The sequence below is a fragment of the Phacochoerus africanus genome, chromosome 7 (genome assembly GCF_016906955.1).
Source record: "Phacochoerus africanus isolate WHEZ1 chromosome 7, ROS_Pafr_v1, whole genome shotgun sequence".
Classification (NCBI taxonomy): domain Eukaryota; kingdom Metazoa; phylum Chordata; class Mammalia; order Artiodactyla; family Suidae; genus Phacochoerus; species Phacochoerus africanus.
Window position 1 is genome coordinate 71919605 of NC_062550.1, and position 26358 is coordinate 71945962.

Below are 26358 nucleotides of genomic sequence, written 5' to 3' on the forward strand. Positions count from 1 at the left end.
CAGACAAGGAAGATATTTTTTTCTGAAGACAATGGTAAGGATATCAAAATCAAAAATAAATGACCATAGCTGTGCAGAGGCAGGTGAGGTAAAAGGAAGTCAGGGAAAGCCACCACCTCTTCATCTTCCAAAGGGACAGCGATGGATGGCTCACTGCCTTCAGTGCTTCAGGCTCATGGCTTCCCACAAATGGGCCTGTGTGCCATCAAATAATAAAAGCCACCACTTGAAGATCAGGTTCATGGTCCTGCTCAAAATGCACACTCATTATCTGGAGGAAAGAATTATGAAACATCTAAACACAAAAAGAGAGTTCTCTTAACGGTGCAACAGGTTAAGAATCTAGCATTGTTGCTGCTGTGGCACAGGTTCCTTCCCTGGCCCAGAAGTCTCCACATACTGTGGACATGGCCAAAAATTTTTTTTTAATTTATTATAAAGTGGGTTATATCTTACATCTGAAATGGGTGGATATAAATAGCTACTTATGTCACACAGATTTTTGGGTTTTTCCCAGTGCACATAAAAGCTATGTTTATACTACAGTCAGACAAGTGTGTAGTAAATAGCATCATATCTAAAACAATATATACTTTTTTTCCCCTTTTTGGCCAGCTACACCTGCAGCACGCAGAAGTTCCCGGACCAGGGATCCAACCCACACTACAGCAGTGACCCAAGCCACAGCAATCACAGTGCTGGATCCTTAATCTTCTGTGCCACCAGGAAACTCCCTAAAATATATACTTTAAAATACTGCTGGAATTAAAACCTCAATAAATGAAAACACATCCCCCCCCAAAAAAAACAAATCTTATCCTCTTTGAGGCAATTCAGTACTGAAATGAAATAAACTGGGTACAAAAATTAAAAATAAAAAGAAAACATCGTCGGAAAAATACCTGACACTGGGTTGCCAAAAACCTTCACTGGGGGTGGGTGTTGGGGGGGGGGTGTAATCTGTAAAGCACAATAAAAATAGATGCGTGCTATTTTATTACAAAGTAGGATTTATTTTGCTTTCTTAAAATGCCTTTTCTCTGGTCTTAGTTATTGTTTCCTTGATCAGGAAAAAATGCAGATAGTGACATCATGAACCTATAATAATAAGACTCGGGAGTTCCCGTTGTGGCGCAGTGGTTAACGAATCCGACTAGGAACCATGAGGTTGCGGGTTCGGTCCCTGCCCTTGCTCAGTGGGTTAAGGATCCGGCGTTGCCATGAGCTGTGGCATTAGGTGGCAGACGCGGCTCGGATCCCACATTGCTGTGGCTCTGACGTAGGCTGGCAGCTACAGCTCCGATTAGACCCCTAGCCTGGAAACCTCCATATGCCGCAGGAGTGGCCCAAGAAATGGCAAAAAGACAAAAAAAAAAAAAAGATTCATATGGGAAGACTAGCCTCACTTGTGGAGCCCTGCAGTGAAAGATCAGAGGTCACTCACAGTAAATGCACTATGGGCCCCTGTCAAGTTTGGTGCTTGGGAATAAGGCTTACATTGTTTAAAGGAAGGTAGCCACTGGTGACGCCTAGAATGTCTTTTTTTTTTTTTTTTTAATGTAATAGCTTAGGAATAAATAGCGAAGAACCTTGCATGTTTAATCTCCACAGAGCTTCCCAACCTGGACTCTGTGACAAGCTCTTTTTAACTGCCTGTTTTCCAGTTGCCCAGCTTTATCTGTAGCAGCTTCCAACAGTCAAATCTTCTGGTAAAGTTCTGGAAGAAGCAAGGTAAATCCCTGGAGGTAAAGCACATTCATGATTTCATTAGCTCTGATTTGACTTATGTACAAATGATAAATCATTTCATGACCAAAGCATAATTTCTGAAAGTCCCTTTGTGACAGAGTCCAGTGAGGTCACCTGCCTTGGTTAAAATGGATCTAATTTCCTTTTCTTCATGTCCTGGTTCTTCCTAGAGGAATCACAGTCTCCTATGGAAGAGAAAATTATTCAAATAATAGCTGCCATGATTTTAAAATAAACTGACAGTTAATAATTTGAGTCATATTAGTTAACAACCATACTTTTAAAGTTCCTGTATTAACATTAGACCAAGTTGGAATAAACTTTTTTTTTTAGGGCCATCCCCGTGGCATATGGAGGTTCCTGGGCTAGGGGTCAAATCAGAGCCACAGCTGCCAACCTATGCCACAGCCACCCCAATGCAGGATCCAAGCCTCGTCTGCTACCTACACCACAGCTCATGACAACACTGGATCCTTAACCCACTGAGCAAGGCCAGGGATCAAACCTACATCCTCATGGATGCCAGTCAGATTTGTTTCCACTGAGCCACAAAGTAACTCCAAACATTCTTGTGTGTGTTTCTTTTTTAGGGCCCCACCAGCAGCATACGGAGGGTCTCAGGCTAGAGGACGAATGGGAACTGCAGATGCCAGCCTACTGCCCCTACTAGCAACACCAGATTCAAGCCGCATCTGCTACCTACACCACAGCTCATGGCAATGCCAGATCCTTAACCCACTGAGCAAGGCCAGGGGTCAAACACTCATCCTCTTGGATACTAGTCTGAGTTTGTTAATTGCTGAACCATGACAGGAACTCTGCAATAAACTTTTAACAAGAAAGCTCTTCCTGCAGTCATGTTTACGCATCCCACTAGTAAGAGACCACAAGTCAAGGCCCCAAGGGAAACGTTGGGCTCTTAAGCCAATGACCCTCCATTTCTTACACTGCTGTTTCTCTGGCAGCTTAGATGGAATGTCATTCTTCTTTAAAATTCAAAGAAAAAGCCAGGTTCTCCCTTCAGTTTTTGCTCCTGAAACAGTTTGCTACCTGCTATGTGCTGGTTAAGATGGTGAGTCTGGAAGTGCCAGGGTTCAGGTTTTGCTTGTGGATTCTGGTGGGTCCTGTTCTGAGTCTCCATCTGGTTCTTCGGGACTGAGGTGGCAGGGGTCTGCAGTGGTTCTGGTTTAGCCAAGGGCTGGACCACACTGTCTGCTACATCAAGAACCATGTCCCACATTTCAAGACTGTCTGCAAGGACAGAGGTCATAGGAAGATTTAGCATCAACAAACAATGTGTTTTCACGGTGAAATGCTGGGAAAGTAGGTCATGTGAAATCCCATAACGTGAGTATCCTATAATGGCTTTTGAATTTCTCCCCAACCCCTAAAAGACCAAAGCCTCTCTTAGGTTAAGACAACAGGAGCTGAATATGTGCTATAGTCAGCACTGCTGTCAGTCCCTTTGGGTCCTCTTTCTACAAAACGGAAAGAAATTAAGATATTTATGCCCTTTGTTTTATTTTGGCCACACCCATGGCATATGGAAGTTCCTGGGCCAGGGATCAAACCTTCGTCACAGCAGCAACCCAAGCCATAGCAGTGACAACACAGGACCTTAGCTTGCTGTGCCACAAGGGAAATTCCTAATGCCTCTTTTAAAACGTACTTGTAACTACCCAAGTACACAGCACAGTAATCTACAGACGCTTCATAGCATTTACTGACTAGTACCTAGCTGTTTCTTTCAACCTACTAACCTGCAAGGACGGCTCTCTCAGTGAGTGGCTCTGAAACAGCAATTCCAGGAGTGCTGTGCTTCGCCAGTGGTCCTGCTGCAGAGAAGGGACAGTCTCAGGACAGTAGAACTGGGCCAGGGGGCAGAGCTGCCTGGGGTTACACAGCATAGCCAGCAGGACCCTGTGTCTCAGAACTATATAAAACAGGTCTGAAAACTCTATTTTTTGTTCTCACCAACAAAAGTTTCCTTTTTAGCAGCAGAAATGGCTTATTATAAGACGTCTCGTCAAGTTTTTACTTTTTGAAGCTATAACCCTTGTTCAAACAAAATCTTAAGTAGAAATTAGTGTATAAAACCAACATGATGACTGATCAGGGGTGCGGGAGTCCTGAAGGACACTCCTTTTCCACCCCTCACCCCCAGAGCTTCCAGAATGGTCCAGAAGCTAAAGATACAGAATATTAATTCTTAGGAAAAACATCCCCAGGAGAGTAAATTTTTTGTTTTTGTTTTTCCTACATTAATTTCAGCCTGCTAGTGCTGAGGGGAATTATAAGGAACTAAAACATGACAGCAAGTCCTCTAAGGAAGAAGCTGTGCAAAAATCCAGCTTTTTTGTCTGGACTTTTGGTCTGAGATAAGCCCTCTGATTTTAGTCTCTGGGAAAGACTCAAAAAAATCTGTTATCTACTATTCCCACTGAATCTGGACTCAAATGAACAAAAGCTTATAGAATTGCCAGGAGTTCCCGTTGTGGCACAGTGGAAAAGAATCCAACTAAGAAACATGAGGACACGGGTTCAATCCCTGGCCTCGTTCAGTGGGTTGAGGATCTGGCATTGCCGTGAGCTGTGGTGCAGCTCACAGATGTGGCTCAGATCCTGCCTGTGTTGCTGTAGCTGTAGTGTAGGCCGGCAGCTGTAGCTCCAATTTGACCCCTAGCCTGGGAACCTCCATATGCCTCAGGTGTGGCACTCAAAAGCAAAAAAAAAAAAAAAGATTTGCCAGAAGCCCCACTTTTATGTTCAAAGACAGCTCAGAAAAGCTTTCTCAGGCAGCTGTAGCCAAAGTAATTGAGGCCAAAAAAAGTTCTGTCCCCTGAAATGACTGGTTCCAGATTATGCAAGGCCCATCTCCATCCTCTCAAAGGACCAGTCAGTGTCTTAGAGTTCCAGCTGTGGCTCAGCAGGTTAAGAATCCAACTAGTATCCATGAGGATGCAAGTTCAATCCCTGGCCTCGCCGGGTGGGTTAATGATCCAGCGTAGCTGCAAGCTGCAGTGTAGGTCAAGGACTCAGCTTGTACCCTGTGTTGCTGTGGCTACGGCAGCTCCGATTCAACCCCTAGGCTAGGAACTTCCATATGCCATAGGTGCGGCCCTAAAAAGAAAAGAAAAAAAAAAAAAAAAGACCAGTGCCTTCAGTAATGGGGACGTGCAGGACAGGACTTCACAACCTGAACTCCTTGGCCTCATGGTCCTGTCCCCGTGGAGAGTACTGCTGAGTGCTGGCTTAGACCTAACCTGCTGCTACTGGCTGGGGATCAGAGTCGCCCCAGAGCCTCTGCTTACTACTCTCACCTTGATCCTTCTTTTCAGTGGGTAGAGTAGAGGGGGGACCCTGCTGCTGCCTCTCCATTTGCTCCCGGAACTGCTGCTGCAGCTGTTTCTGCCGGAGCTTCCGCTGGTATGTGGCATCACTATCCATAGTGCAGGAGGCCAGGCTTCTGCATCAAAAGAGCAACGGGGTGGGGGTGAGTGCCTGAGCTGACGGATAACCACAGCGGTTCCAAAGGGCCCACGTAAACCAGCGTGCTGGCTCTGAAGGTGACACAGATCCCCAGGAAGGGGCAGAGAAGAGAGGGACGGGAGGCCCCATACCGGGAGCTGCTGTCCTTATCCCCCTGTGTCACAACATGGGGGCCATTGGAGTAGCTGGGTCTGCAAGGGGAGGTCACCTCCTGTGGCTTGGGGAGCACCAGAGCTGTATTCTGTCGGCAGCTGCTATATCTGGCTTGTTCCACAGATGGTTCAAAATCTTGTCTCTTTGCTTTTGTTAAATCCACTTCAAGAGGCAGCTAAGAAGAAAGAGGGGAGAAAATAACTTTCTCCAGCTGCCCTCCCCCTTCCTTAAAGATCTAAATACCTGGAAAATGGCACAGTCCCCTACCAACCATTCCTTCTAGGTCCTGAGAAGCTGAGACAAAGGATCCACAGGTTCAAGTAATGTTTTTAATTACATGAAGAATAAAACAATTTCATTTTCCACCTTAGACCATTCTATATCAATTAACTTTGATAAAAATAAGTCATACTTTGGCTTTTATTTAGGGCAAAAGCTCTACAAAATCTAATTTGAATCTTTCCTTGGCAACTAGATCTGATGCTATCTACTTTTTGTGATGGAAATGATCACATACTACTGCACTATAAAAACACCAAGATTTTTCACTTGGGAGAACTCTCAATAATACTGGTGCTGATAGAATAATAGAATATGAGGGACTGAGATGACTACGATTTGATAAAGATAACCTGAAAATGAAAATTATACTGTGAAATTTCTTGTCTACATTGAAAAGTAAATTAGTTAAAAAGAAATGGATGTATGCTGCAACAGGGAAGAAATATGTCATTTGAACAGACCCATCACTAGAAATGAAATTGAATATGTAATAAAAACATTACCTACAAACAAATCCAGGACAAGATGGCCTCACAGGCGAATTCAACCCAATATGCAAAGAAGAACTTATACCCATCCTTATTTTTTTTTTGTCTTTTCTAGGGCCGCACCCGCGCCATATTGGAGGTTCCTAGGCTAGGGGTCGGTCTAATCGGAGCTGTAGCTGCTGGCCTACGCCAGAGCCACAGCAATGCAGGATCCAAGCTGCGTCTGCAACCTACACCACAACTCACGGCAACACCGGATCCTTAACCCACTGAGCAGGCCAGGGATCGAACCTGCCACCTCATGCTTCCTAGTCAGATTCGTTAACCACTGAGCAATGATGGGAACTCCACATCCTTCTTAAACTTATTCAAAAGACTGAAGAAAGAATACTCCCCAAAAGACATTCTATGAAGCCACCATCACCCTAATACCAAACCAAACATACTACCAAAAAAGAAAATTATAGGCCAATATCTTTGATGTATATAGACACAAAAATTCCCATCAAAATTAAATCCAACAACACACAAAAAAGATCATACACCACAACCAAGTGGGATTCATCCCATGTTCATAACGATTGTTCGACACACAAATCATTCAACATCATACACCACATTAACAAAAGAAAAGTCAAAAACCACATGCTCATCTCAGTAGATGCAGAAAAAGCATTTAACAAAATCCAGTATCCATTCATGATTAAAAACTCTTACCAAAGTGGGTACAGAGGGAGCATAACATAGCAAAAGCCATTTATGACAAATCCACAGCCAATATAATACTCAATGGAGAAAAGGTGAAAGCCTTCCCACTAAAATCCTAGAACAAGACAAGGATGCCCATTCTCACCACTTTTATTCAACACAGGACTGAAGTCCTAGCCACAGCAATCAGACAAACAAGAGAAATAAAAGGTATCCAAATTGGAAGAGAAGAAGTAAAACTGTCACTCTATGCAGATGACAGGATACTATATACAGAAACCCTAAGGACTCCACACAAAAACTACTCAGAATGATCAATGAATTCAGCAAAGAAGATACAAGATTAACATTCAGAAATCAGCTGCATTTCTATATACTAACAATGAAATATTAGAAAAGGCATATAGAAAAAAATACCTTTTAAAATCACACCCCCGGAGTTCCCATCATGGCTCAGTGGTTAACGAATCCGATTAGGAACCATGAGGTTGCGGGTTCAATCCCTGCCCTTGCTCAGTGGGTTAACGATCCGGCGTTGCCGTGAGCTGTGGTATAGGTTGCAGACGCGGCTCGGATCCCGAGTTGCTGTGGCTCTGGCGTAGGCTGGCGGCTACAGCTCCGATTCGACCCCTAGCCTGGGAACCTCCATATGCCGCGGGAGTGGTCCAAGAAATAGCAAAAAGATAAAAACAAAAACAAAAACACAAAACCCCCCCCAAAAAATAAAATAAAATAAGATAAAATAAAATCACACCCCCAAAAATTAAATACATAGGAATAAAACTGACCAAGGAGGTGAAAGACTTATACACTGAGAACTATAAAACATTAATCAGGAGTTCCCATTGTGGCACAGCGGAAACGAATCTGACTAGAAATCATGAGGTTGCAGATTCAATCCCTGGCCTTGCTCAGGGGGTTAAGGATCTGGCATTGCCATGAGCTATGGTGTAGGTCCGCAGATGCAGCTCGGATCCTGCATTGCTGTGGCTGTGGCATAGGCCAGCAGTTGTAGCTCTGACTGGATCCCTAGTCTGGGAACCTCCACATGCCGCGGGAGCAGCCCTAGAAAAGGAAAATGGGGACTTCCTGTCGTGGCTCAGTGGTTAATCTGACTAGGAACCATGAGGCTGCAGGTTCGGTCCCTGCCCTTGCTCAGTGGGTTAAGGATCTGGCGTTGCCGTGAGCTGTGGTGTAGGTTGCAGAAACAGCTCGGATCCAGCATTGCTGTGGCCTCTGGTACAAGCCGGAGGCTACAGCTCCAATTAGACCCCTAGCCTGGGAACCTCCATATGCCGTGGGAGCGGCCCTAGAAAAGGCAAAAAGACAAAAAGACAAAAAAAAAAAAAGAGAGAGAGAAAATTAAAGAGGATTCAAAGAAATGGAAAGATATTCCACACTCCTGGATTGGAAGAATTAATATTGTTAAAATGGCCATATTACCCAAAGCAATCTACAGATTTAATGTGATCGCTATCAAATTTCCCATGACATTTTTCACAGAACTAGAACAAATAGCCCAAAAATTTATATGGAACCATAAAAAACCCAGACTTGCCAAAGAAATCCTGAGGAAAAAAAAAAAAAAAAAACAAGCAGGAGGCATAACTCTCCAAGACTTCAGACAATATTACAAAGCTACAATAATCAAGACAGTGTGGTACTGACACAAAAACAGACATACGGACCAATGGAAGAATAGAGAACCTAGAAATAAACCCAGACACCTACAGGCAATTAATTAATCTTTGACAAAGAAGGTAAGAATATAAAATGGGGAAAAGACAGTCTCTTCAGCAAGTGGTGTTGGGAAAACTGGACAGCTGCATGTAAATCAATGAAACTAGAACACACCCTCAACACAGGCAAAACATTCTCGGAGTTCCCACTATGGTGCAGCAGAAATGAATCCAACTAGTATCCATGAGGATGCAAGTTCGATCCCTGGCCTTGCTCAGTGGGTTAAGGATCCAGTGTTGCTGCAAGCTGTGGTATACTTCACAGACGTGGTTCTGTTCCCGAGTTGCTGTGGCTATGGTCTAGGCTGGCAACTACAGCTCCAATTCCTCCCCTAGCCTGGGAACTTCTATACGCCGCAAGTGCAGCCCTAAAAAGCAAAAAAAAAAAAAAAAAAAATCTCTGACATCAACTGTACAAATGTTTTCTTAGGTCAGTCTCCCAAGATAATAGAAATAAAAACAAAAGTAAACCAATGGGACTAATCAAACTGACAAGCTTGTGCACAGCAAATGAAACCATTAAAAAAAACCCAAAAAGACAACCTATGGAATGGGAAAAAATAGTTGCAAATGATACAATCAACAAGGGCTTAACCTCCAAAATACACAAACAACTCATACAACTCAAAAGCAAAAAAATAACCCAATTCAAAAATGGGCAGAAAATCTAAACAGACATTTCTTCAAAGACATGGATGGCCAATAGGCACATGAAAAAATGCTCAACATCACTGATTAGTAGAGAAATGCAAATCAGAACTACAATGAGGAGTTCCCGCCGTGGCACAGTGGTTAACGAATCCGACTAGGAACCATGAGGTTGCGGGTTCGGTCCCTGCCCTTGCTCAGTGGGTTAACGATCCAGTGTTGCCATGAGCTGTGGTGTAGGTTGCAGAGGTGGCTCGGATCCCACGTAGCTGTGACTCTGGTGTAGGCCGGGGGCTGCAGCTCCGATTCGACCCCTAGCCTGGGAACCTCCATATGCCGAGGGAGCAGCCCAAAGGAATAGCAAAAAGACAAATAAATAAATAAATAAATAAATAAATATCTACAATGAGAAACCACTTCACACGAGTCAGAATAGCCATCATTAATAAGTCTACAAATAACAAATGCTGGAGAGGATGTGGAGAAAAAGGAACCCTCCCACACTGTTGGTGGGAATGTAAATTGGTACAACTATGGAGAACAGTATGGAGGTACCTCAGAAAAACAAATATAGAACTACCATATGATCCAGCAACCCCACTCCTGAGCATATATCTGAACAAAACTTTCACTGAAAAAGATACATGCACCCCTATGTTCACTGCAGCACTATTCCTAATAGACAAGATACAGAAAAAACCTAAATGTCCATCAACAGATGAATGGATTAAGATGTGGTACATATATACAATGGAATACTGCTCAGCCATAACAAAGAACAAAATAATGCCATTTGTAGCAACATGGATGGAACTGGAGATTCTCATACTAAGTAAGTCAGAAAGGGAGAGACAGGGAGCTCCTGTAGTGTTGCAGCAGAAACGAATCCAACTAGTATCCATAATGACATAGGTTCAATCCCTGGCCTCGCTCAGTGGATTGGGGAGCTGGCATTGCTATGAGCTGTGGTGCGGGTTGCAGATGCGGCTTGGATCCCATGTCACTGTGGCTGTGACATTGGCTAGCACGTGTAGGTCCGATTCGACCCCTAGCCTGGGAACTTCCATATGCCACCAGCGCAGTCCTAAATGGAAAAAGAAAAAAAAAAAAAAAGAAAGAAAGAAAGAGAGACAAATACCATGTATCATTTATATGTGGAATTTAAAATATGGCATAGATAAACCTATCTACAGAACAGAAACAGACCCTCAGACATGAAGAGCAGACTTGTGATTGCCAAGGGGGAGGGAGTGGGATGGACTGGGAGTTTGGGATTAGTAGATGCAAACTACTACATGGATGACAGAATAGATACTAGAATGGCTAAGCAATGGAGTCCTACTGTACAGCGCAGGGAACTATATCCAGTCACTTGTGATAGAACATCACAGAAGATAATATGAGAAGAAGAATGTATATGTGTTTATGGCTGGGTCACTTTGCTGTATGCAGAATTTGACAGAACGCTGTAAATCAACTACAATAAAAAATAAAATAAAACAAAAAGAGGAGTTCTTTGGTAGTGCAGCAAACTAAGGGTTTAGCATTGTCACTGCTGTGGCATGGGTTCAAGACCTGGCCCAGGAACTTCCACATGCAGTGGGCACAGCCAGAAAGAAAACAACACGTGTTGGTCAGGATGTGGAGAAATCACAACCCTTGCCCTCTGCTGGCAGAGCTGCAAAACAAGTGCAGCTTGTTCTATATAGAAAACAGAGTGCAGGTTCCCCCACCCTCTAAAAAAGGTAACTACACCATGTGATCCAGCAACCCCACTTTTTGAAAAACCTTTAGAAGGAGAGTCCTCAAGAGGTATTTGCACACTCATGCTTCCATCAGCACTATTACAGCACTATTCACAACCGCCAAGAAATGTAAGCAACCTAAATGTCCACTGATGGATGAAGGAATAAAGGAAGTGTGATATATACATACAATGGAGTACTGTTATTCAGCCTTAAAAAGGAAGGAAATTCTGACATACGTTGCCACATAGCTGAACCCTGAGGATGTTACCCTAAGTATCATAAGCCTGTCACAGAAAGACAAAAACTGCATGACTGCACTTATATGAAGTTTCTAAAACAGTCAAATTTATGGAAACAGAAACCAGAATGGTGGTTACCAGGGACTGAGGGAAGGTGTAAAAGGGGACTCTTTACGGGTATAGAGTTTCAGTACTCTAGGTTCTGGAGATGTGTTTCACTACTGAACTGTACACTCTCAAATGGTAAATTTCATGTTTTATGGGGTTTTTTACAAAAAAAACCCTGCAATAGCCCTCATAAACTCAGATGCAAAAATCCTTGACAAAATATTAGCCAACATAATGTATAAAAAGGATTTTTAAAAAGAAAAGAAATGGGGAGTTCCTATCTTGGCTCAGCAGTAACAAACTCAACCAATACCCATGAGGATGCAGGTTTAATCCCTGGCCTCGCTCAGTGGGTCAGGGATCCGGTATTGCCATGAGCTGGGGTGTAAGTTGCAGACGCAGCTCAGATCCCACAATGCTGTGGCTGCAGTGTAGGCTGGCAGCTGTGGCTCCGAATTGACCCCTAGCCCGGGAATTTCCATATGCCGTGGTCGCAGCCTTATAAAGACAAAAAAAGGAAACAAATGAAGTTCTAACAGCTGCCCAAGATAGGAGCAGCAGGAAAAAAAGAAGCCCCCAAGTAAGAGAGGGAAGGCTGCCTTGTGTGCGGCCCTGCAGGGGCCAGAGGGTTCACAAGGAAGCAGCCACACTCCACCAAGCAGCAGGAACACTCCCGGACCTGACGAACCTGGATCACACTGAAGTCCAGACCCCCATTCTCCAAGGGCAAATGTGCAGATCACAGGACAGGCGTCAACAGAAACAAGGGACATCTAAGAGCTGAGGGAAAAGGTTCAACAGGTGAGGCTCTGAGTGTCACTAAGAAATGACAGTAGTGCTGGGAGGGCACTATGCTCCTTTTGAGGTTCACGGACCACTCCCAAGCAGAGTTCTCTGTACAGGAGAAGAAACACAAGTGCTCCCTGCTTCAATTTCCTCATCTGTAAATTAAGTCTGAAATACACACTCCAGACCCTCTGAGTAGCTGAATCTTCACTTCTCTATCACCAAATACTCATGACACAGGGCATCAGTTCCACGTTTACTACACCACATGTCACCCCCCACTTCTAACATACCTGGCGTGGAAGCTTGTTAAGGGACCTCAGATAGTCTTTGTCCAGAATACAATTTCCAAGTGCATTCCCAAAACTTCTAAGGATAAGAAAAAGAAAAGTGAAACAGGGTTGAAAAATTATTACATGTAAATATCAGAAAACAGTTACAACCTTTGTACAAGTTGCTTCTCAACTGCAGCAGAGGGAATGGATGCTGATAAGCAGTCAAAATGTTCACTGGGGAGTTCCTGTTGTGGCTCAGCGGTAACAACCTGACTGGTATCCATGAGGGTGCAGATTCGATCCCTGGCCCTGCTCAGTGGGTTAAGGATCCAGCATTGCTGAGAGCTGTGGTGTAGGTCAACAGACTCAGCCGGGATCTAGCATTGCTGTGGCTGTGGTGTAGGCCAGCGGCTGCGGTTCCAATTCAACCCCTAGCCTGGGAACTTCCATATGTCGTGGGTGCAGCCCTAAAAAAAAAAAAAAAAAAATTTTTAAAAAGTGTTTATTAGGCATGGGCCATATTCCTCCACCGTATTAAACTCGACTCTGAGAGTACAGCACTGAGAGGCTAAGAAGCCATTCCCCACATCCCACACATCACCTCCTGACATGGAGCACAAATTCCAGAGCAGAGATTTCTTTCCCAAAAATTGCTCCAGTTCCCCAATACAGTGAGCACACACATTCGAGCCCAACCCTCCATGACCAAAATTCTTACTTGGAATACAAGGACTCCCCCACAGGTTACATATGGCAATTTTTTAGGCATGCTTTCCATGTATTTTTCTGGTGATTCAGTTCCAAAGGCATCTATGACCCCAACAAAAGTTAAAAGCCCTGCTCTATGTAATCAAGTCAACTACAACACATATACACAATGAAGAACTGCTCGGGTGTGTTAAAGAGAATGAGGAAGCAAGCCATGTACCCGTGTGGAAAGGTCTGCAAGACATACTACTAATGAGAGGAGCAGGGCTTGCCAATCAAGCTCAGAACAGAGAACGCAGGGCTCTACCGCTTATTCCCAAAAAATGGGGGACCTGAGCATAAGGAAGCACTGGGGAGTCAGGAAGAGAGCTGGAAAACAGGCCACTCATAGACCGGGGCAGGGGAGGAAAACTTACATTATTTTTACTTTTGAACCATGTGGATCTTTCACCTTGGAAAAAAAAAAAATCTGCTCTGAACCCAGAGCTGAAATGAAAAGGATCCGCTTACCTCAGGGCACGCTTCAACCCGTCTGTCACTGCCTCCTTCCTCGCCTTTTCCAGAGACAAGGCTTTTGACTTGAGGCCCTCGCTAACACCATAACCCACGTCTTCGTGATACGAGCCATCCTGGGGACAGAAGAGGAGATCGGAGTATCACACCAGGAGCAGCAGGCTGCCCTGGACGCCGAGCTCCTTTCCTCAGGCAGAACCGGGAGGGCAGAGCCCAGGGCCTGCGACACAGGTAGTGGTCAGAATCAAATTCCTGCACCATTTCCTGGGCTGGACCTGCCTAGAAATGTTCTGTGGTCAAAGCGCCAAGAAAACTCTGCTTTCTCATCTCTTTACATGAAAAAGACACCTCTCCATCTACCCCAAGTCTTGTATTACCCTGCAGTGTAAAAACCTTTGGGACACCAAACAAAAGGAAAATTTGAAATATTGTATTTTCTAACAAATCCTCTCACAACTCAGGTGGCATCCGTTTCTCAGCTTCCACCAGAATTAAAGGTGGGCCTGATGGGGGTGTTCGCTGACAGACAGCTGAATATAATTTCTGATGACAGCACTGTGATTTCCGAAACATAACTCAGAAAGCATTCAAAGAAATGAATGACACTGTAACAAAACTCTTTCCAGTCCCAGTTTATTTATGTGACTAAGTTTTTCACCACTATTTACAAAAATAAATCAGAATTAATGCTGAATGTTTAGTCTAGGAAAAATATTAACTATGGATATATAAACTAATAGAAAAAAAATAAAAACAAAACAGGAGTTCCCTTCGTGGTGCAGCGGAAACGAATCCGACTAGCAACCATGAGGTTGCAGGTTCAATCCCTGGCCTCGATCAGTGGGTTAAAGATCTGGTGTTGCCATGAGCTGTGGTGTAGGTCGCAGACATGGCTCGGATCTGGCGTTGCTGTGGCTGTGGTGCAGGCCACCCCTACCCTGGGCTGCAAGCGAGGCCCCAAAAAAGCAGAAAAAGAAAAGAAAAGAAAAGCATTTTGCATAATATAAAAAAATAGGATGTGGAGTTCCTGCTGTGGCATAGTGGGTTAGGAATCCAACTGCACAAGTTCCCATCATGGCTCAGAGGAAACGAATCTGACTAGCATCCATTAGGACGCAGGTTCGACCCCTGGTCTTACTCAGCGGGTTAAGGATCCAGAGTTGTCATGAGCTGTGGTGTAGGTCGCAGACGAGGCTCAGATCCCATGTTACTGTTGCTGTGGCTGTGGTGAACCTCCGTATGCCTCAGGTGCGGCCCTAAAAAAGCCAAAAAAAAAAAAAGATGTAATAGGAGTCCCCGCTGTGGCATAACACATTAACGACCTGGTGTTACTGTGGCTGCGGCATAGGTCACAGATGCAGCTCAGATTCAATCCCTGGGCCAGGAACTTCCATATGCTAAGGGTGTGGCAAAAAAAAAAAAAAAAAAAAAAAGGTAGGATTTACTTTAGAATGTAAAATTTTATAACACGCCAAAAAATATACCCTTGCAATTGTTTATATTTATGGTGAAAACTTTTAGCCAACTTACAAATGCAAGAGAACAGAGCTTTACAGAATTCTCTGAGGGGCACATGAGTAAGCCTGTCTGAATGCCGCCACCCCAGCTCAGGCCCAGCTCTTGGGCTGCTGCTCCACAGCCTAGAGGTCTCAGCACCCGCCCTGTGCCTGTAAGCGAAGTCTATTCCATCACCCTCACCTTCAACTGGACTCTCACAAATGCACAGACTCCCACGTAGAACTTGCCATTGTTAAGGTCAACAAAATCTAGGAGTGGGAAAGAGAACCAGTTGAAGAGGACATTGATCCTGTGCCTTACCTGGATCCCTCCAGCTGGCAACGGGGCACACCTACCCTAGGTCTTCACCCACAAAACATGCCTACCAGAATCAGCCAAGTCAGGGAGAGAGAGCCAGGAAGCAGACTCACCCACATTCTGCTGTGTGATAGAGTGGGCCCAGCCATTGTAGCCGAACATCTCATTGGCCAGATTAATTACCCTGTGACCCTCAATGTAACACACCTGGTAAAAATTTAAAGAGAAAAGAGCTGATTAACATCCCTTGCCACACTTAAACATGGACCAATATTTACTTAATTTATTCCTTACCAACTTTTTTTGGCAAAACTGCCCTTAAACATTCTAGGGAATTCTCAGAGAAATTCCAGTCAACTTATTTCAAAGAACTTCCAGAAGGACCAGTCAGAACTTGGGCCACTTCAGATGACAACAAAGGTTGGAACCCATCCCCTCCTAAAGTCACTAAGAAACATGCAGCAACAGTGAAGAGAAACCTCCTGAATCCCAGAGGACCAGAGATGGAGCTGGTCATCGCTGAAAGAGTCAGTATTGTGGGTACCCACTTTGCAGGCACATGAACTCTCCTACCTTCTGGCCTCCTCCAGCCATGCGGCTACTTATATATTCTGGGCCCAGCCTCTGCCTCAGAGCATTCTGGATGGCCTGGTACTCTTCTGCCGTGTACTGGTACTGTAATCCAGAAAGGGGAGGTTAAACTGACATCTCCACCACTCCTTAACAAGTCTCCAGACCCCTTTACTCTTTTTTTTTTTTTTTGTCTTTTTGCCTTTTCTGGGGCCGCTCCCAAGGCATGTGGAGGTTCCCAGGCTAGGGGTCGAATCGGAACTGTTGCTGCCAGCCCACGCCAGAGTCACAGCAACGCCAGATCCGAGCCACCTCTGCAACCTACACCACAGCTCACAGCAACGCCGGATCCTTAATCCACTGAGCAAGGCCAGGGATTGAACCTGCAACCTCATGGTTCCTAGTCGGATTCGTTAACCACCCAGCCACGACGGGAACTCCCAGACCCCTTTACTCTTAAAAAGTATTGAGGACCTGAAGAGCTTCTGTTTATATTGGTTATATCTGTCAATATTAGGAATTAAAACTGAGAAACTTTGAAGGCACACATTCCAATAACCACCAGAGCAATGATATAAGCACACACTATGCGGTCTCTGGAAAGCTCCATCCTCACTCATGAAAGAAAAATAGTGAAAAAGACACAGAGTATTTTAATATTATTACTAAAATAACTTTGATTTCACAGACTCTGAAAGGTCTTGTGGACCCGCCCAGGGGTCACTGGACCACATTTTGAGAACCACTGCCTTAGATGCTACTACCATGTTACCATCCTTATAAAACTTACCTGAGCCAGAATTGGGAAACTAATTCTCAGAGTCTATATATGATATTTATGCAGGCAAGGGAGCAGGGGAGGAGAAAACAGGACAAGAAAGTCTTGCTTCCATTTGTCCTTTTCTCTAATTCAACAATTTCCCATCCTACACATAAAGAAATATGCTACTACTTGTTTGGATTTTCATCCCCTTGGTCATTTTCCCCTTGCCCTATTTAAATTGAATAAATGCTCACAAATAGATTTCTGGCAAGACAAAGATAAAATCCGGGTTACAAAGCAAGAATCTCCCTTATATGCACAGAATATCTCCATAAAGAATACAATACCGGAGTTCCCGTCGTGGCGCAGTGGTTAACGAATCCGACTAGGAACCATGAGGTTGCGGGTTCGGTCCCTGCCCTCGCTCAGTGGGTTGACGATCCGGTGTTGCCGTGAGCTGTGGTGTAGGTTGCAGACGCGGCTCGGATCCCGCGTTGCTGGGGCTCTGGCGTAGGCTGGTGGCTGCAGCTCCGATTCAACCCCTAGCCTGGGAACCTCCATATGCCGCGGGAGCGGCCCAAGAAATAGCAACAGCAACAACAACAAGACAAAAAAAAAAAAAAGAATACCAGAAAGTTTGGATGTGTCCAAAAGAAGAGATCTGGGTGAAATGTGGACAAGGGTGAGAGGAAACATGATACTTTCCACTTAGAGTTTGTTTCATTTTAAATTTTTCAGCATATGAAAATACAATCTATCCAAAAAAATAAAATAAAATTTAAATTTAAATGTAATCCTCAGGGATATTAGTCTTTTGATGCTAAAGTTCCAAAATGCCCTCAGAGTTCATCAAAGACTCCCAAATAATGCACCTTAATGATAAAAAAAAAAAAAAAAAAAAGAGTTCCCACTGTGGATCAGCAGAAACAAATCTGACTAGCATCCATGAGGATGCAGGTTTGATCCCTGGCCTCACTCAGTGGGTTAAGGATCCAGTGTTGCCGTGAGCTGTGGTATAGGTCACAGACTCGGCCTGGATCTGACATTGCTGTGGCTGTGGCACATCAACCTCTAGCCTGGGAATCTCCATGTGACTCAGATGCAGCCCTAAAAAAAAAAAATTATATTAAAAAAATGAAAAAAAAAAACAGTAACAGAAATTCCCATCGTGACACAGAGGAAACTAATCCAACTAGGAACCATGAGATTGTGGGTTTGATCCCTGGATTCGATCAGTGGGTCAAGGATCCGGCGTTGCCATGAGCTGTGGTGTAGGTTGCAGACCCGGCTTGGATCCCGAGTTGCTGTGGCTGTGGCTGTGGTGTAGGCTGGCAGCTACAGCTCTGATTCAATCCCTAGCCTGGGAACCTCCATGTGTTTCAAGTGCGGCCCTAAAAAGCAAAAACAAAAACAAAAACAATTAACAGCTTACAGTATGGGATGGTACTCTACAAACTGCTTCCATGTACCTTTTCACTCAACCCATTCCTTCCAGGTATGAAAAAAAAACAGCAGTTACCTGACCAAAGCATAATACAGAGTTGCCACCAGTAGGATGCCTGTCGCGGCCTCCAAAAACTGTTTCTTCAGTCCCAGACATGTTGATTCTGGTTGACCTCTAAATAAACAGAAGATTTTAAAAGATCTTAAAGAATGCTAATGGTAAAAGGCAAGAGCCTCTACTAAAAATCAGATAAAGTCACTTTTTTTGCATCCTTCTAAACACTGAACCAGTCTGGACCAAGTTCCTCAGTGCTAGCTGTCATCTCACACACCACTGAAAATCCTTTCCAGTCTGCTTATATCTTTCTCCTCAAATTTTTGCGAGTGTGGTGGTGCTATTAAAGGTGATTCTACAATAAGAATACGTTATACTTTAAATGAATTAAAAAGCCAAAATTACAAGAGCACACTAGGGGAGAGCAAACTATCAGCTTATGAGGTACCTACTGTGTGAGCAACCCGAGGCAGACTTTTGCGGGGTCCAAGAGGAAACAGAAGCCGCAGAGGCTGAACTGCTTTCCTGGGGTGCACACACCAGCTGACAGGAGGAGCCTCACAGGACGCAGTGAAGACCCTGCATTCAGAAAGGACACAGCATTAAACCTCTACCAGTCCCTGCAGCATCTGCACTGTCTGGGGCCACATTCTCAGGCCCCCACCCAGACCCACTGAATGGGAAGCTAGAGGTGGGGTCATGAATTAGTGCTTGACCAAGCCCACCCAGTGATTCTGACACAAATTCAGGATCAAAAGCCCAGGCACTAGACTGAAACCACATCAACACGTAACCCCCAGAAAACAGAACCCCCAAGAAAAGGCACTGGCAACTGACCGCCCCATACTTGCCTCAAATCACAGATTCTAAGTTGGGCCTCAGCAAACTTGCATGTTATAAATTTTCAGACTATTTGCTAACAAGAGAACAACAATTCATGAATGTCAAGTACTATGATTCTCCATATGGCATTACAGCACAATGTTGATTTCTGATCCTATAATCCATGAGGTCTTGACCAAGAGAAACATCACATAATCTCTCTAAAAGATGTTTTGTCATCTAGAAAATGGAGATCACAATGGCACCTATATTTCCTAGGGATTCTGTAAAGATCAAATGTGAAACTGCATCAAAACTGCATTAGAAGAGTGCCTGGCACATACAAAGTACTAAATAAATGTTACTGTTAAGTTCTTGTTAACTTGCTTAAGTACATTACGATGAAAATACAGAAAACTATTTAAACGATAAAATATTACATTTCAGCAAAGAATGGTAAATTTATTCATAATCTTGCACTAAAAAGTAGGATAGTGGCTGGAGTTCCCGTCATGGCTCAGTGGTTAATGAATCCGACTAGGAACCATGAGGTTGCAGGTTTGATCCCTGGCCTTGCTCAGTGGGCTAAGGATCCGGCGTTGCCGTGAACTGTGGGGTAGGTTGCAGACGCGGCTTGGATTCTGAGTTGCTGTGGCTCTGGTGTGGGCCAGTGGCTACAGCTCCAATTAGACCCCTAGCCTGGGAACTCCATGTGCCGAGGGAGCCTCCCTAGAAAAGGCAAAAAGACAAAAAAAAAAAGTAGGATAGTCAATAATCAGTGTCTAATTGTCAAATCAAGAAATAGTGGAATGAGGATATTATTTAGAATGTAGCTGTTAATGTCAGAAAAGACAGTTAAAAGCATGAACCATCTCTGAGGAGCAATGCTGGTGCTAGTACGGAGAACAGTGAGGTGGCACTCCTTTTTTCTTTTTAGGGCCACACCTGAGGTTCCCAGGCTAGGGGTCAAATTGGAGCTGCAGCTGCCAGCCTACACCACAGCCACAGCAACACCAGATCCAAACCACCCTCTACGACCTACACCACAGCTCACAGACCCTTAACCCACTGAGTGAGGCCAGGGATCGAACCTGCGTCCTCATGGATACCAGTCGGGTGTGTTACTGCTGATACACAATGGGAACTCTCCCCCGCCAGCCCAGGATTCTCCTTTTTAAAAATAAAACTCTTAGTGCTATTTCCCTTTCAAATATGTGCACATATTACTTTAATAAAAATAAAAAATGTAAATACCTGTTCCATAAGGCAGAGGTCAGCAAACTTTTCCCATAAAGGGCCATCAAGTAAATATGTTAGGTTTTGCAAGCTATATGGTTTCACTTCACTCTGGCATTTTAGCATGAAAGCAGCCAGAGACAGCATATGAATGAATGAGCATGGCTATGTCCCAATAAAACTTTATTACAAAAAAGAGGTGGCCATGGAGTTCCTGCTGTGGCACAATGGGATCGATGGCATCTTGGGAACGCTGGGATGCAGGCTGGATCCCCTGCCAGCATAGTGGCTTAGGTCACAACTGCAGCTCGGATCTGATCCCTGGCCCAGGACCTCCATATGCAGTAGGGCCGAAAAGAAAAAAGAAGTAGCCAATTTGGGTCACAGGTGAGGTGTGCCAACCCTGATATTTATTTGGTTTTGTTTGTTTTTGTCTTTTTAGGGCCACATCCGCAACATATGGAGGTTCCCAGGCTAGCCACAGCCACAGAAACATCAGATCTGAGCCGCTTCTATGATCTACACCATAGCTCACGGCAATGCTGGATCCTTAACCCACTGAGCGACAACAGGGATGGAACCTGAGTCCTCATGGATGCTAGTCAGGTTCATCTCTGATGAGCCACAACAGGAACTCCCAACCCTGCTATTTAAAGCAGCTGTGAACCCATCAAAGTTAATCATGGTTCAGTACTGAGTTCCACCAATTATTTAGCCTCTCTGTGCTCCAATTTTATCATCTATAAAAGGGAATATTAATAAGATCAACCTCATACATATATTTATCCTATTAAAATGACGTGAGAATAATACATCCATTGGGAATAATCATGGAATACTAAGAAGCTGTTGTGAATATGATATTCACAAAGTTTCAAATGAGAAACTTTCCTGGTTGTTATAAATAAAGGTATATACATTGCAAATGAAGTAATGCCACTGAACTGCATGCTTAAAAATGATTAAAATGATAAATATTACATTATGTATAATTAACCACAATTTTCTTTTTTATTTTTTCTTTTCACAGTTACATCTGAGGCATATGAAGTTCCTGGGCTAGAGATCAAATCACAGCTTCAGCTGCCGGCCTATACCACAGCAAAACCAGATCCTTAATCCACTGAACAAGCTCAGAGATAGAATCCACATCCTCAGAGAGACAATGCTGGCTTTTTTTTTTTTCCTTTTTGGTCTTTTTGCCTTTTAGGGCAGCACCTGCGGCATATGGAGGTTCCCAGGCTGGAGTCCAATTGGAACTGCAGCTACCAGCCTACGCCACAGCCACAGCAACATGAGATCTGAGCCACCAATCCAGGCCACATCTGCAACCTACACCATAGCTCACAGCAATGCCAGATCCTTAACCCACTGAGTGAGGCCAGGGATCGAACCCAGTCGTCATGGATGCTAGTCAGGTTCACCAACCGCTGAGACACAATGGGAATTTATTTAAAAAGCGGGGAATAGCTTAACACAGAAAAGATCTCTAGCTCACTCATGTAAGATCTAATACAGTCAAGGGGCCCTGACTATCTTACAGGTGTGTCACCAATCATGTGACCTTCTGAGGTCATCACTGCAGGGGCACACAGAGTTGCTGGAGCGACAACAGCTCACATCTGCCATAGCTGTGTTGTGCAGCACACTGGTCACAGCTCCCTAGAAAGAACAGGTCACATGGTTCCAACTTAACTGCAACAGAGGCCAGGAAATGTAAGAAAGCATTTAAATAGTTTGTTTTACAGTCTCTACCACACCCACCTCCCCTGACTCCAATATAAGCCCCTATAAGGTGGATTCTCCCTCTCTGTGGCAACCCCAGTGACTAGCATAGTACCTTGCTCACAGTAGGGTCAGGAAGGGACGTTCTGGCATTCCCCCTGTGGTACAGCAGGTTAAGGCTCCAGTGTTGACTCTGCAGCCATGTGGGTTATATTCCCAGCCCAGTGAAGTGGGTTAAAGGATCTGGCGTTGCCGTAGCTGTGGCACAGGTCACAGCTGCAGCTGGGATTCAATCCCTGGCCCAGGAACTTCCATATGCCAAGGGTGTGGCCAAATAAAAAAAAAAAGAATGGAATATGATTGATAATAGGATGAATAGCTAAGTGAAAGAAGGATAGAAACACATAATGCAGGATATAGACAAAGTATATATTTTTAATTCTAGAAATTAATTTATAAGGCAACTGCTACGTCTCACTTTTTTTTTTTTTTTTGGTTTTTAGGGCCACACCCGTGGCATATGGAGGTTCCCAGGCTAGGGGTCCAATCGGAACTATAGCCACCAGCCTACACCAGAGCCACATCAGATCCAAGCCGCATTTGCGACCTACATCACAGCTCCTGACAACACCAGATCCTTAATCCACTGAGTGAGGCCAGGGATCAAACCTATATCCTCAGGGATCCTCATCAGATTCGTTTTTGCTAAGCCATGACAGAAACTCCAAGATGTGAATTCTTTCCAAATTGATCTACAGATTCAATGCCATTGCAATCATAACCCTGCCAGACTTTTTTGTAAAAACTGGTAAGATGATTAATTCTAACACTCGTGTAGAAAATGCAAAGATCTAAACTAACCAAATCAACTTGAAAAACAATAAACTTTTGACCAACACTACATGACTTCAAGACTTATAAATCTACAGTAATTAAAACTGACATAAGGACTGATCAGTGGACATAAGGAATGAAAAAAAGCCTAGAAATCAATCGACATGTATATAGTCATCTGAATTTCAGTAAGGGTACCAAAGCAGTACAACACATGACAGCTGGAGTAACTGGATATCTACACGGGAAGAAAATTCGATATTCTTCACAGAGTAATTTTCACACCACACACAAAAACTAGAGATAGACCATGTGCCTAAACATAAAAGGTAAATCTATAAAATTTCTACAAGAAAATACAGGAGTATATCTTCACAACCTGGAGGCAGTCAAGATTTTTTACTCAGAGGACTCAGAAAGCAATTACTATAAAAGAAAAAATGATATGGAGTTCCTGTTGCCTAGTGGTTACAGATCTAGCATTGTTAACTGCTGTGGTACAGTTTCAATTCCTGGCGTGGCTGGAAGAAAAAAAAAAAGACAAATATAACTACACCAAATGTAAAAGTCTGCTTATCAAAACAACTCTAAGAAACTGAATATGAGTTCCTGTTGTGGCTCAGTAGGTTGAGGACTAACATTGTCTTTGTGAGGATGTGGATTCAATCCATGGCCTCACTCACTGGGTTAAGAATCCAGCATTGCTACAAGCTAGGGTGTAGGTTGCAGATGTAGCTCAGATACGGTGTTGCTGTGGCTGTGGTGAAGGCCATCAGCTGTAGCTCCAATTGGACCCCTAGCCCAGGAACTTCCACACGCTGAAGGTGCGGCTGTAAAAGGGAAAAAAAAAAAAAAAATGAATAGGCAACCACAAAGGACTGATATCCAGGATATAAAAAGGATATATAAAGAAAGTCTACAACTCAACAAAAATAAAAAGGCAATTAATCTAATTTAAAATAGGCAAAAGATTTGAGCAGTGACTTCATAAAAGATACACATATACAGACATTTTTTAAAAAGAAGCAGACTCACAGATATAGACAAAAAAACTATATCTGTGGGGACAGGGAAGGAAGGAGGGGAAGACAGGGGTAGAGAGACAAAGAGGATTGTTAACCAATTACATGAAATCATGTGTGTGAAACTTCTGAATATTGCAAAGCGCCACAGAATTTAAAGAATCATTCTTTCAGCCTTTTAAAAAGCGTTTTTAAAAAACACCAGTGGAATCACTAATAAAAAGCATAAAACTGTGCAAAATGCAGCAACAAATATACCACAACAAAGACACTGGTTTACAGTATGAGCTAAAGCAAGAAGGCAGAGGACGCCTTGCTGGACACTCCACACACTGCCAGAGCATTGGAGCATCTGCTTGGGGCTACAAAGAAGTTTTAGCCAGTCAGTCAATTCACAAATACAGAATACACAGATGATGAAAATAGGCTAGGTGTTTTATGAGATCAAACCTCTCCCACAGCTGTTACGTTTTTCATAAACTCGTCTCCAAGTCCACCCAGTTCCCATCACTAGATGACAGGTCTGACTGCATCTCCGATGGGACCTGCACACAAACGCTTCTCTGCTTGTTACCACCACAATCAATGGTCTAGTAAGCGATGCACTGAGAACAGAGGACTTCACAAAGCCAGCCTTTTCTGAAAGATACCAGATCTGGGGCCACTGAAATACCTGATCCAACCCGAGTTAAATGTGATAAGAACTTAGTTTTACATTGTTTGTGCCTAGGGCTGAATTCTATGATGAAAGAGCCCTTAAATTAAGCTGAAAAGTGCAAAAACGCAAATGCCCATCAATTAATGAAGAAGCAAAACATGGTATATCCCGACAACGAAGGATTATTATTGGGCCACGAGAGTACGGGACACGCGCCACAGCTCGGATGAACCTTGGGGACACAGTGCCAAGTGAAGGAGCCAGACACAAAAGACCACATACTGCATGATCCCACTTATGCAAAACATCCAGATCTGGCAAATTCAGAGGCAGAAAGAAGACTGGTGGGGCTGGGGGAGGGGGATGAGAAGCCCGCTAATGAGCTCGGGCTTCTTTCCCAGGTGATGAAAATGTTCTGCGTTAGATAACGGTAACGGCCGCCCAACTCTGTGAATACAATAAAGACCACTCAGTGTTCACTTTGGATGAACAACTTTAATCATATATAAATTCCATCTCAATTAAAAAAAAAAAAAGTCTAGAAACGCTGAATACGCGCTGAACTGTTAAATCCCTAAGTGGGTAATTCTACACACCGCGGTACAACTGTCTAACGCGCCCTCGGCCCCGGTCAACCGGCAGCAAGTAACCGCAGCCCCAACCCCGCCCCGCCCAGTCCAGGGCCACGGCACCCTCCCCTCAGCACATGCCCCGGGGCGGTACCACTAAGCCGGGACCTGCAGACGAGCTTCCCGCCCGGCGGAGATCCCACTCACGCGCTGTTCCCCCTCAACGCGCAGAAGGGGTCTCGGGACGGCCGCGCAGAGGACCCTGGGAAGAAGGTCCGAGCGAGAGCCGACTTGAACGCGCGGAAGGACACGCGTGATGACGGCCTCAGGGAACCTGGAAAAAGTGCGAGAGCGAGCGAGAGAGCGAGCGAGCGAGAGCGAGAGACGTACGCGCAGAAGGGAGATAAAGCAGGCCGCGCAGAGGACCCTGGGAGGAAGGTCCAACGGGAGTACCCAAAACCAGAACGGCCTGTGGCGCGGAAGAACACTTTGGATTCCCGCGCAAAGAGTTCTGGGAGAAAGGTCAGAACGAGGGTAAACCAGGCCTGGGTGTGGGAAGAAGGTCTAACGCGAATGAACTGAGAAGACCTGTACTCGCGGAAGGGTACGCGGAGCAGCCGCGCAGAAGACCCTGGGAAGACGGTCCAAAGAGAGCGTGCCGCATCACGGCTGTGAACGGGCGGAGGAGCCGCAAGTTGTGGTCGGGGAAGAGGAACAGAGCCATCTGTTGAGAGCCGTAAAGCAAGTTGTTTGGCAGCGCGATGCTGACTTCCGTGTCAGCGGCTCTCTGCACTTGGCCCCTGCGCGCCCTGCGCCCCTGTGGTCTCTGCTGGCCGCCAGCGAGCTCCTGCCCGGCCTCCCGAGCGGAGCTCGGTTCCGTGTACCCCAGGCCGCTATGGCGGAGATTAGAGCTGTACCGGGACCAGGCTCAACAGCCCGGGCAGCGCCCCATCGCCGGGTCCCGAGGTCCCCAGATGCCCGCACAGACGGAGATGCTTAGGGGCGGCGATCCGTGGGCAGGACATCCCGCAGCAGCGTTCGTAGCAAGACTAAGGAGTCGCATCTCGGGAGTTCCTATCGTGGCTCAGTGAAACCTAATCCGAATAGTATCCATGAGGAAGCGGGTCCGATCCCTGGCCTCGCTCAGTAGGTTAAGGATCTGGCGTTGCGCTGAGCTGTGGTGTAGGTCGCAGACACGGCTCAGATCCCGAGT

General features: G+C 44.7%; 1 protein-coding gene across 7 annotated transcripts; it reads right to left on the minus strand.

Annotated features, from left to right (window-relative positions):
- Window positions 1–1326: 1326 nt before the first annotated feature.
- On the minus strand, window positions 1327–25584 carry RAD52 (RAD52 homolog, DNA repair protein). Of its 7 annotated transcripts, XM_047787880.1 has the most exons (14): window positions 25353–25454; window positions 18732–18858; window positions 18301–18399; window positions 16022–16123; window positions 15562–15655; window positions 15332–15399; window positions 13631–13749; window positions 12431–12506; window positions 5370–5566; window positions 5070–5215; window positions 3510–3584; window positions 2800–3000; window positions 1868–1934; window positions 1328–1739 (listed from the first exon to the last, which is right to left on the minus strand). In XM_047787880.1, the coding sequence occupies exons 3-13, from the start codon at window positions 18379–18381 to the stop codon at window positions 1873–1875; spliced, it is 1221 nt and encodes a 406-aa protein (XP_047643836.1). In that variant the 5' UTR covers window positions 18382–18399; window positions 18732–18858; window positions 25353–25454; the 3' UTR covers window positions 1328–1739; window positions 1868–1872. The 7 variants fall into 7 exon arrangements, with proteins under 7 accessions (XP_047643839.1, XP_047643836.1, XP_047643835.1 ...); XM_047787883.1 differs by having other exon boundaries at window positions 1327–1934; window positions 12431–12503; XM_047787879.1 differs by lacking the exon at window positions 25353–25454 and adding an exon at window positions 25536–25584 and having other exon boundaries at window positions 1328–1934.
- Between the last annotated feature and the right edge of the window lie 774 nt (window positions 25585–26358).